The sequence below is a fragment of the Ambystoma mexicanum genome, chromosome 8 (assembly GCF_040938575.1).
Source record: "Ambystoma mexicanum isolate Mex_15411 chromosome 8, UKY_AmexF1_1, whole genome shotgun sequence".
In the NCBI taxonomy this organism is placed as follows: domain Eukaryota; kingdom Metazoa; phylum Chordata; class Amphibia; order Caudata; family Ambystomatidae; genus Ambystoma; species Ambystoma mexicanum.
In genome coordinates this window covers 371,305,767-371,317,881 of record NC_090929.1, presented here as the reverse complement: position 1 = coordinate 371,317,881, position 12,115 = coordinate 371,305,767, and the positions used below count along the sequence as shown (strand labels likewise).

General features: G+C 49.5%; 1 protein-coding gene across 8 annotated transcripts in view; it reads left to right on the top strand.

Annotated features, from left to right (window-relative positions):
• Positions 1-12,115, top strand: part of LOC138471946 (uncharacterized) — an 835,353-nt gene that overhangs the window by 528,004 nt on the left and 295,234 nt on the right. For 7 of the 8 annotated variants that reach the window (XM_069609830.1, XM_069609827.1, XM_069609832.1 and 4 more), the window contains one exon: positions 5,282-5,500. In XM_069609830.1, the coding sequence (XP_069465931.1) occupies positions 5,282-5,500 (219 nt within the window). Of the gene's footprint in view, positions 1-5,062; positions 5,132-5,281; positions 5,501-12,115 lie in introns of those variants that run through there. The other variant, XM_069609833.1, reaches the window with a different exon arrangement.

Here is a 12,115-nt window from a genome sequence, read left to right as displayed (position 1 = left end):
CCGCAGTGGAGGACCGCAGGCGGCCGAGTGGAGGACCAAGGAGTAAGCCAACAGGCAGCCGAAGCGGGCAGGCTAGAGCCGCAGTCCAGGGCAGCCGAGCCCGCAGGATGTAAAGGCGGGGAGGCACTGGACCAGGAAGGCCCCGCCCGTGACGATCCTGGGTAGCCGAGCCCGCAGTGGTGGATTACAGGCAGCCAAGTGGAGGACCAGGAGCCCGGTGGTGGATCACAGGCAGCCGAGGCGGGCGAGCTGAAGCTGCGGTCCAATGCAGCCGAGCCCGCGGATGCAGAAGGCGGGGAGGCACTGGATCAGGAGGCCCCGATGGCGACGAAGCAGGAGGAGGCCTCACAGAGGGACCGACCCAGAATCAGCTGAAGGCAGTTCCGATTCCTGGAGAAATCGCAGGCGGGGGCCCTGCGGAGTCAAGTAGCAGAAACAGAAAAGGTAAAGATCAAAATTGCTGTTTTTATTGTTTTATTTGTTAAAGATTCAACCTGATGAGAGGAGGCGCCGGATCAGGCAGCCGAGCTTCTACGCCGAGTTATTGGTGATTGTTTAAAACGCCCTCAACACATTACTGCATGGTTCATTAAGGTTTGGAATTTTGTGGCACTTGAATGGATTACGTACTCCATACAGGGGCAACAATCCAAATTTACCAATGACTGGGACATGGTGCTGGACTTTCTTCAAAGTGACTACAATATTTCTTATTGTCCTCAAACTTCGAATTTTGGGCATTGCCTGATTCATCAGGCATTGTACGCTGATCCATGTACTATGGGGAAAGAATGGTGGTGGGGAGTGGAGGGAGAGAGGTGGCAGTGTTCGTTTGTTATTAACCAAAACGCCAATAATAATTTATTTTAAAAAATGTTATATGTCCAGCTGCAATTTAAAGCAGTGGCTAACTCAAACATGTCAATAAATGTAATACGGTGGCTAGCTCATATATCCAACTGAAATCAAAACATAGGCTATATTCTAATGCACAGCTAAAATTAGAAACAGTGGCTAACTCAAATGTCTCGCCAAATTAAAAAGCAGTCTAACTCAAATATACAGTTAAATTCAAAACAGAAGCTATATTTTAATGCACAGCTAAATTTTAAAAACAGTGGCTAATTCAAATATCCAGTTTATTTCAAAACAAACTGTATGGATTTGCCTGGATTCAACATAATGGCTAACTTGACGGAAACTGCTCTCCTGAACATCCGTGAAGATCTGCTCTCCAACCTTGACTCTAACATTCCCTCTGTCCTCATCCTCCTCGATCTCTCTTCTGCCTTCGACACGGTAAACCATACCATCCTGCTGAACCATCTCCGTGATAACCTGGGTATCACTGATCAGGCTCTGGCCTGGCTGACCTCTTTCCTCTCTGATCGACCCTCCCAGGTCCAAGTTAGGTCCTTCCTATCATCTATCTTCCTCTCTACCTGTGGTGTTCCCCAGGGGTCTAACCTCTCGCCCTGGCTTTTCAACCAATACCTGGCAACTCTCGCCCACTACATTGCCATTTTCTGCTCAAATTTCCAGTGCTACGCTGACGACACTCAACTCATTTTCAGGGTGCCCTCGGCCACCTCCTCTCCCTCTCTCATCTCTGATTGCCTAACTGCCATTCAAGATTGGTGTGCCGCCAATGATCTTTGTCTGAATGCCAGCAAGACAGAGATCCTCCTCATTGGCACACCTTCACCATCCTTTCCCCTCACTCTCAGGCCGGCCTCTCTTGGCCCTCCTCCTACCCCCACCTCCGAGGCTAAGAACCTCGGGGTCATCTTTGACTCCACACTTTCCCTCTTCGCCCACATCTCTGATGTCTCTAAAAAGTCAAACTTCCTACTGCACCTCCTTAGAGGTACTCTGCCTTTCCTCTCCTTCCCCCCAGAAGCTCATGATCTCCCGAGCTCTGGTTCTCTCTAGGTTGGACTATTGTAACAGCCTCTTTCTAAATCTGCCTGCCTCTACTCTCCGCCCTCTGCAACTAATCCAGATTAGGACTGCGAGACTTGTCCTTGGCCTCAAGCCTGGGGATCGTATCTCTCCAGCTCTGAAATCCCTCCGTTGACTCCCAGTGGATGAAAGGATTAAATTCAAAACCCTTTGCATTGTCCAGAAGGCTTTCTGGGGCCTGGGTCCAAAATACCTTCAGCTATCCCTCCGCAAATACCTCCCCTCTCGAGCTCTTCGCTCCTCTATCTCTAACTCCCTCAGGGTCAGTCGTTTTTCAAAGAAACAAGCTGGGGTTAGATCTCTCTTTGGCTGGGGCCTCCATCTGGAACAGCCTCCCTGCCACTCTAAAACTTCAAAACCATCTCCAGCCCCAGAAGCACCTCAAGACCTTCCTCTTTTCTTCTGCTTTCGCTCCCCCTCCCCCCTCTTGATCTGTTCAGGCTTGGCACTGTGCACCTGGCCACCCTCTCTCCTCCTGGCCGTGGTACCTGCTCACCCTGCCACCCTCCCGCAATGCTTTCGGGCCACCCCTTGCACTGGGGGCTGGAAAATGAATTCATTGTTATGTTATGTTATGTTAAGTAAACTTAGTAAAGCGCACATACACCCAAAGGCATCTTGGCGCTGGCTACAGCAGGAGGAATCAAAACACAGTAAGGTAACAACACCAGGAGAGAGAGGCTTAGAAGAAAGTAGTTTTAAGCAGCTGGCGAAAAGTGAAGTGGTCTTCAGTAGCGCGGAGGGCCATAGGCAACCCATTCCAGGCTCTAGCAGCTGCCACCGAGAAGGCACGGCCTCCCATACGAGACAAACGGTAGCGGGGGATACTGAGAAGGCATGCAGATTGGGAGCGCAGCAGACGAGCAGGTGTGTAGTGGGTAAACTTTGCTTGAAGATACTCAGCGCCCGAGCCATAAAAGGCACGATGCACCAGGCACATCGATTTGAACAAGATCTGGCTGGCTACAGGCAGCCAGTGAAGTTTCTTTTGCAACGGGGAGATATGGGATCCAAAGGGGGGGGCGAAGTACAGAGCGAACGGCAGCATTTTGTAGCAATTGAAGCCTTTGGGTCAGATAGACATGCTGGGCCAGATAAAGAGAGTTACAATAATCAAGGGTGCTGAGAACCAGGGCCGCCACTACCGGAGCCTGACATTCCGCAGAAATAAAGGACAAGACTTTCCACAGAATGCGAAGTTTAAAATGACCCACACTACAAACAGAGGCGACCTGATTGTCAAGAGACAGGGAGGTATAGATTTTGACACCTAGATTACGAACCAATTGAACCGGGAGCAGGAGGGGGCCCAGGCTTGATGGCCAGAATTGCAAGGTCCAAAAAAGAAGGGGGGAAGAAGTACCCACCACCAGGACCTCGGTCTTACTGCCATTCAGTTTTAGCCAATTTATCATCATCCAATGACCTAGATCCTCCAAACAGTTTCTGAGGCGAGCGGCTGTCTCAGCTTGAGTAAGATCCAGGCGGACGAGGATCTGAGTATCATCTGCGTAAGAATAATAGCAGAAACCATTAGAGTGAATAAGAAGCAGAAGAGATCTAATATAGACATTGAAGAGGATAGGAGAGAGTGCTGTGCCCTGAGGGACACCACAGACAAGTGTAGCCTGGAGAGGGCTACAGGGTCACTCACACTCCTGAACTAATTACAATTATTTCCTTAGAAACTCTTTAACTCCCTGCGTGGGTGGATGCTGAGAATTTGGGGCAATGAGTGTGTCCACAGAATACTCTAAACCATCTTTCCTCCTGCATTTACTTGTCTTGTTATAGACCTAATTTTATAATCTCTGTGGGGAATCCCTGGTGCTCTGCGTCTTTACCGGTGTGTGACTTGACACACTGGCGTCACTGATGCATCATTTTGACTGCTGCTTCACAGACAGGTGACCGGTCTGATCCATTGCTAAAACCACCAATGATTGCATGCATGTAATGTAGGGAAGACGTCTGGATAAGAAAAAACCTGGTTTGTAGCTAGAATAGTTTGGTTCCAGTGAACTCTGCGCTGATGGCGTTTGTGCACTGAGGACATCTGTGTGCATTCATTTATGCAAATAGGTCCAATGGTGTAGAAATGGATGTTAGCATTTGTGTAATACAGGTCTGGAGATAAGTAGGCTCTGCACGATATCTGGGACTGTTAATACTAGATGGGCCTGGTGGTATTTGCCATCCTCTAATGTCTAATCTGTTTTCCTGTCCATTATGAGACTAAAGCTTGAGTCGGTCACCCCCATGATGGTTGTCGTTATTGCAGAACTTCTGGAAGTTGTGGTGATAATGTGGCACCTGCTGAGTCTGTAGTTCAGGTTCTGCAGCATTGGAAGTTTCATTTATTCACATGCTTTGAATACACCTCTGTGGTAAGGCTGGGCATAATATAAATAGGGGCAACTGCAGTTTTAATTAACGTTTTAACATATAGCCTGCCCACCTCGTTGTCCTTTTTCCTCTGGATAAACGATGTGGACAGGCTAAGGCTATATTCAGCATGTCACTGTAGATATGTCTTAAAATACTATTTTGTTTGCTGTGGGAGCATATTTATGAAAATCTGGGAATGAGGGGTGGGGGAGAATGGCACCAACAGAAGGATAGTGGAGGGGTGACCAGCGCTGCGGCAATATTCATGATGCCACTTGAGCTGTACTTTCAAAAGGTGCCACATAAATTACAGATCCTCAAATCCATTCCCCTGTTCGCCTGTTGCACTCTATATTTAACGAGCATGTCCCAGTCATGCCCTGAAATAATGGAGAAACCCCTGCGTTTGTGTTCAAAATTAGTTAATTTTCAAATACAAGGTTTACTTCGTGGAGTAAAGAGAAACTAAACAAAAACAATACAGTACTGTGAATATGTTACCAATGTCCTGATATCCCCTGTCGATTTATGGTACCCTCGTCCTGGGGTCCTGTGGGTGAGTGGGAAACTGAGACGAGGAGTGGCAGAAGCCGCCCGCCTGCCCTTACCTGAAGCAGCCCTGAGGGAGGGGGTCCCCAGCCTGCTATCGCCATGGATACCATTGTCTGGTGGCTGAGCTAGGCAGGCAGGCCTGTTCTGGTGCGTTAATTGCTTTATTTTTGAAACTAAGATCACACAGCTGGGACATGAGACATCAAGTGGCCGCGGAATATGGCAAAGGGTGAATGGAGCCGCTCTAGCGTGTGTTTGGAGGGTGGGGCTGGCAGGAGAGGCTTGTTCTGTTGCTCAAAGGGCGCCCGGGAAGCTGTCGCTTGCCCAGCTTCCCACCTCGTTTGCTTTATTGACCTGTTTTTCTTTTCTTGCCTTATAGGTGGGGAGTGGAGCCAGTTTGAGCGGGAGTTCCTCGACTCTCACAATGCACTCCGGCAGCAACACGGCGCTCCCCCCCTGCAGCTCAACCGGGACCTTTGCCGCTCCTCCCAGACCTGGGCCGACCACCTGCTGTCCCTCCGCGCCCTCGAGCACAGCGGGGCAGCGCATGGCGAGAACCTCTTCTACAAGTTCAGCTCGAGCGCCCGGGAGATCCCAGGTACATAGCCTGAGTGTGGTGGGAGGGTAACGCGTCCATCACGTGGTTACGCCAGGCCACTAAATCGCGGGGCTCTCAATTATTGCTCTTACCGTGTTATAGCGCTGACAGTCGCAAAAGCAACGCGATGGCCCGTTTTCCATTTCTGTATATTTTAATAACGTGGATTTTTTAACTATGTGTGTGTTTTATTCAATTAGCTGGATACTCTTTGTTTTTATCTCCAAATGTATGGGTATACCATGAGCTTACGTGTTTGTTTATATCCTAATTAAAAAGAGACAATCTAAATATACAGACACACAGTGCAAAAATGGTGGTTCAGATAAATATAGAATAATATATGTAATAAGGATGTGATGAGTCTCTAGCGAGGTAGACACCGGGGGCATGATTCTGCAGCATGCACGGATGGCGTCCCTGGGGAAATGTACATAAGGTGTTTTGAATGTTCACTGATTCGAATGATGTTCCCAGCCATTCCCCCTTGTCGCAACCCTCAGCAGTTACTACAGTCACCCTACCTCTGTTGCTTCCTCTCACTGTGAGGCCCTCTGGGAGTGTGATGATTTTGGGGTTCCTTGGGGTGACTTGGCTGTGGACTTGCAAATCAGCCGATGACAGAAGTTTGCACTTTAATTGGTGGTACACGTCCTTGTTTTGAAGAAGAGAAATATATTGAAGTCAATCATGCTTGCACCAAAATGTGGAATAGTTTGAGACACGCTCGAGACCCAAAATGCCCAGAGTGCGACTAAACTTCGGGGTAATGGGGAGTGTGCGGTTTATAATTTGACTGGTAAGTGTAGTTAGAAATCCAATCGCTCTTCACCCCGACTCTAACCAGTGAGCCCCCCTGATCTGTTATGTTATTTGGTATCTGCAAAGCACTCAGTTGGTTGGGTGCTTGTAGCGCTGACTGACCACTTGGTAATGCTATGCCGCATTAAACTGGAGTTCTGCTGGGATATTTTCTGATCATAGCACCAACAGTCAGACCTGTGGTTAATAACATTTGGGAAGAATCTGTGTGGGGTTGTGGTGTGCTGTGTGAGGCTTAATCCGTAACTAGAGTAGGTTGTGCGAGGCTTCTAAATGAAGCCGTGGCACGTGAAGCATTAGTTATGTTATGTTATTTTGCATTTATATAGCGCCTTATATACCATTGGCATGGTCTGAAGGCGCTGGTAGATTGAACGCCATTGGGAACCGAAGTTCAGGTCAGTAGAGAGAGTCCAAAAGTGCGTGTGCGCACCAGGTATGTGTGCAGCTGGTGCGGAAATCGAGTGGTAGCTGCTTCTTAGCTGTAGGTGTGGTGGTTGAGAGGTCAGGAGTATGTGTTTGCTCTGGTCGGTTTTACCCAGAACGAGTGTGGCTGCGTTAGGCCTGAGGAGAACGCCTGGCTGGGGTGTGTGAAACCAGCAATGATTACTTAGAGTGATGTGGAGTAAGCGGGAGATGTAGATATGAGAACAGTTATACCGAATGGTGTCATAGTATCTCTGTGTTCTAGATGAGTGGTGGTGTAAGGGGGAGAGTAAGCGTGGGGTGTGGTATGATGTATGTTTTCAAGTGTTTCCTTCATTCCAAAGCATATTAAGTATCGTCCGTTGCACATATTCGTCCGTTCCTCATACTCGTCCGCTCCACACATTCGTCCAGTCATTATCATCGTCTAGTTCACACCCTCGTTCAGTCCGCACACTCGTCCAGTCCGCACACTTTCTTTGCTGCGATTGGTGTAAGAGAGAGGGTAGGGGGATCAGAGGGGGAGACGGAGGCAGCTTCGGTTCTCGCTAGGGCTAGGCGCGCAGTTTTTAGGGAGGGGAAAGGGTGCAGTCGGGGGGGAAGGTGGCAGGGGTATGATGGCAAGGCGGGGGGGTGGGTGATTGCAGGGTGGGGTGTGGTAGTAGGGGGAGCGGGCATGGGCAGTGCTGGCGGGTCGGCAGTGGGGTTCAGGAGATGAGTGGTCTTGGGGTGGTTGGCACGCCATCGTGCCCCCCTGGCTTGGTGTTTGGTGAGGGTGCTGGCAGGGATTGCGGAGGATGGTGGGTTGTCTTGGGAGGGGGGGAAGGAGGGCAGATCAGAGAGTGGGGGGGGGGTCCATGGGAGTCGTTTCTGACGGGCACTGGTGGAGTTAGTGCGCTCATGATTGGTGTGAGCTTTGGGTTGATTTAGGAGGGTTTTCTGATTGTGGTTCTAGGGACGGTGACTCACACTTATAGGTACACCTCTGGGCTCAACTAGTCAAGGACTAATTGGTGCTTCTAAGCAATTGGGTATACTTCTAAGTGCAACTTGGTACGGTTCTAAATGCAATTGGGTACCCTTTCTAGGGTCTGCAATGCATGGCGAGCAAAATCTAGTTGGCTTGAAGTGTTTTTCGTGCCTAGATAATAGTTTGCAGGACGGGGGCTCTGCTTATCGTCGCTTATAAGAGCAAATTAATTGCTGATGATAAAAATGAATTTGAATAGGGCTTATCTTGTACTGATTCGTTGTACAGGATGGCCATGAATGTTGGAGAGAGACCTGGACCTCCCAACAGGCTTGGAAGATTGGTGCGGAATAGAGACTAAAGTTTGGTTGTTGGCAGGATGCAGGTCAATGGATGTTATGGGGGCTGTTGGTTGGGGCAGATAGTGTTTACTAGAGAACTCTAGTAGGCCATGAACATGGAATAAATAGCAAACAATAGTACTTCACTGATCAGGTGCCGGGGCTGTCAGTACTGAGTGTAGTCGTTATTCTTTTTTAAACCCTCTCTACTCTTTATTCACTGTATTCGGTCTACTCTTCACCAGGCTCCAATCATTCCTAGGTGTGGCCTCCCAAATCCCCCCTCCACTCATCCAATCTACCTTCCCGCTCACACCCATTGTAGTAGTAGCCTAAATGTACAACTTCCAGTGATCTTCAAAGACAGCATATGAACACCAGCGGTTCCTGGGACCAGAATGTGCGGTTCCTGCCTCTTTGCTGTAATTGCTTCTTGATCCAGCCACCTGTTTGCTCAGTGGCAGAATGTTTTGCACTTTTGGAAATCCCTAATCGGACACTGTGGATTCTGGGGTGGTTGGATCAGTGAGATTTTGTTCACGTTACTGCTGGGTGAATCAGATCAACAAAAGTGATGCCCAAATAATGCACAGAAAAGGTAAATTGCAGGGTGTTCTGGGGAATAGTGGAGCCAGGGGTGGCTGGCCAATTAGAGCAGATGGGGAATCTTTCAGCCAGTATTGGAATGAGACCATGTGCATGAGTGACAGGCGGCCTAGCACAGCCTTCCTCATTCATTGGTGAGCTCTCTGTACTCCAGGAATGACATGGGGACTGTTTTCTGAGCCTCCCCCCCCTCACCCTCTCGCACATGCAAGGTACCATTTTGTTCCTGCTTGAGGAGTGTGCCCCCCGAAAATCAAGCCCAAGTGGCGGAAGCCTTCAAATTGGAATTGGAGCATCTCCAACACAGAGAGCAACTTTGACCATCAAGACTCCTCTTCTGTGTTACTCGAGCCATGGCTGGGTTCTTGGGCGTCAGTAGCCCACCTACAAATGCGACTAGCAATAAAATGGGGGGGGGGCAACTCCTAGCTTCCTGCCTTTGACCTTGTTGTAGTGCATTGAGCCTTGGGGGGAAGGTGGGTGCAAGTGGGAGAAGGGGAGCAGGTGCGTTGTAGTAGGAATCAATATGCTGATGATTTTCGGTTTGTATATGAAAATGGTGGCCATGTTGTCAGGGTACGACGTTTATTCATAGCGCGTTTTTTTTCACGCCACTTTTTGCCAAAAATGTTTTGCCGAACAAAACATCGAAAAATATGGAGGAGGGGGCATAGTGGTAGGGTGTTGCAGTGTATAGGGAATAAATAATAGTGCTGGGGAGGATGTGGGTGGCCAAATAAAAAAAAGTGCCGCAAAAAAAAAAATGGCCGATGAATGAACATAGAACCGTTGCCAGCTAGAGACTGCAACGTGTCCTGAAATAGGGTAATTTGGATTTTGTTTCCACTTCTTTGAGAGCGGTGAGGTTCCTGATTCGATTCAAGGATTCTTTTTTTCTGTTGATGGCCTTTCTAGAGTTCCACACATGTTGATTTAATGTTTTTAGTTTAGGGGCATTCAGCATGGGTGTGCTAGCTCAGGATACATGCACTGATGCACCATGTAGCTCCTCCCCAGAAACCCACTGGGGCACTAAGCATGTCACATGGAGCTGTGCATGATAGCTGTAGGAGCTGAATAGCCTGTGGGGGTCGGCATACTTCCACTTGGTAGTGATATCTGCACACACAGTGAACCATCTGGACACCAAGTGTGTCCCCCAGCAAACTAGGCATGGGTGGGAGGGCGAGGCACTGGGTGTAGTGAGTGCCATTGCTCATTCATCATGGTAGTGTTGGCTCTCTGCCAATTGAAGGGCCGGTGTGGACACAAGGGGTTTAGCAGAAAACTGGGCAGTGGCTGCTGTATAGACTCTTCTGGGGAGCACTGGCCTGGGAGGGTCCTGGGCTTGTGAAACCTCCTGCAGAAGAGTTTTCCGTATTCGGATTGGAGAGTATTAGGGCATTGGCAAGTAAACTGTGCTATGTCTTTGCATGGTAGGATTAGCTTGAGTGCGCTCGAGCAAGTGAAGCAGTACCAGGTGCGGCGGCCCACATGCACAATGGCACTGATACAAGGCTGCATTCAAGGGTAGGTGGCTCAGATATTAGGGGTCTGTCATGATGCCCGCTCCCGGGGAGCCGGTTCAAGCCCGGCGTCCCCGAAAGCGGACATCCAGTCCCCAAGGAAGGACCCAGCAACCCCATATAGGGGCCCTTTGGACAGTGTCCTGGCGCCATAGGCGCCAGGCTCATTATGGGAATGCTTGGGTGCACTTACCTGATGCAGACCATGCTGCAGGATCCCGGCCTCCTTGATGCCTGAAAGGAACTACTTTACCTGTGGGACTAATTTACCATCCGGGCGTGGTCGGTGAAGGATACATACCTGATTGGAGGAAGGATACATACCTGGAACTTCTTCCAAGGCTATTTAAACCCCACCCGAACAGCCACACGTGCTTCGCGTTGTTCTGCATCTAGCAGCTGGACGCTCACCCTGTCTGCTCCTGCATCCTGACTTCTGCCACGCTTGCCAGCATCCTGGATCACCTGCAAAGGAAGAGAAGAAGAGACAGAAGAAGGAAAAGTCCTTACCTGCTAAATCCGCATCCCGGAGACATCTCGCCGACAATCCTGAAAAGGAAGACTTTAAAAGCTCATCCCGTCAATCGCTGCAGCGCCGCATTCCACTCACCTTTACAGGGCGCCTCCATGTTCAGCAGCAGATCATCCGGATTCGCAGTCACGCCCCAGCGCCCAGGGAGAAAAAGACCAGAACAAAAGGTGAGAGAGAGAAGGGAATAAGGAAAGCTAAATCTCCATGTTAAGACTTACCTGTTGATTCATTCCCTCTTCATTTCGGGTCAGCGCCGCATCCTGGCATTTCCGGACCCCGGCCCCTAAGGGGAAAAAGAGACATCAGCGTTAATGAGCGAATGAAAAGACATTACCAAAAAACGCTCATTAAAGACTTACCTGATTTCTACAAGGATTTCACCTCTCATCTTGGGTCGGTACCTGTTCCCCGGCATTCCGTACCCCGGCCCCTATGGGGAAAAAGACACTAGCATTAGTACATTAATGCATGGACACAAGGGGAACCTCTTATCAAAAAACTTACCTGGAAGCCAAGCAAGTTTGGTTCTCACCAATCCGAAAATCCAGTGAAGTAACTGGATACCAACGCGCCCCTGCATCAGAAGCAGGATGGAGAGCTCGTCCTTCCAGACCCTAAGGTGAGACGCTACGAGAAATCACAGAAGGGTTTCAAGGAGGGTGAGAGGGGAAAGTGGGAGGCCGATTGCATTACCCTGCAGACAGTGAATCCCCTATTTTCGCCTACAGAAGGATACTTCTGCGAGCCAGACAAGCCAGATTTGGGGGCCCGGTCCAGTCCGTCTTCCGAACCCTGCGCATCACCTTAGAAGAGGTCACAGCAGCGCGAACCAGGCCAGCGCCTCCGTGGGAGTCAGGTGAGCGTAACAGGGTCTTCCAGCTATCTCTGCAGAAGGAACATCTGTCCACTTTGTGTTTGCAGCGATGGACTACATTCCTCCCAACTTGCAATACACCCTTTGCTATGCTTATGAGACAATGAGATCTGTTCGAAAGGTTGCTGTGGGTCTCTATTTGCCTCTCGCTCGCATAAATGAAGGTTCTCAGCTCTAGCTCTTACTGTAGCCAGAGGTTTCTCTGCTCCATTAAATAATCCAGTGAGCGATCAAAAGCCTAGCACAGCACCATACATAATACTATGATGATATTATTGATAAATGATGGCAGACCTGGGAGGCACCTTTCTGCAAAATCCAATGGTCAGAGTTTGGCATCAGCCTGTTGAAGTTGATGCCCAGGCCCAAGAGGTTCTAGAGCACAGCTTGGGTCTGGCACTCTCAAGGCAGCAGCTGCCTTCTCGCCCAGCATGTCTTGCTTGGACTTGAGGCACTGCAATGTAGGGCCAGGGAGTGCCAACTTTTCAATTTACGAGGGAGAGCACCAAGCTTATTGG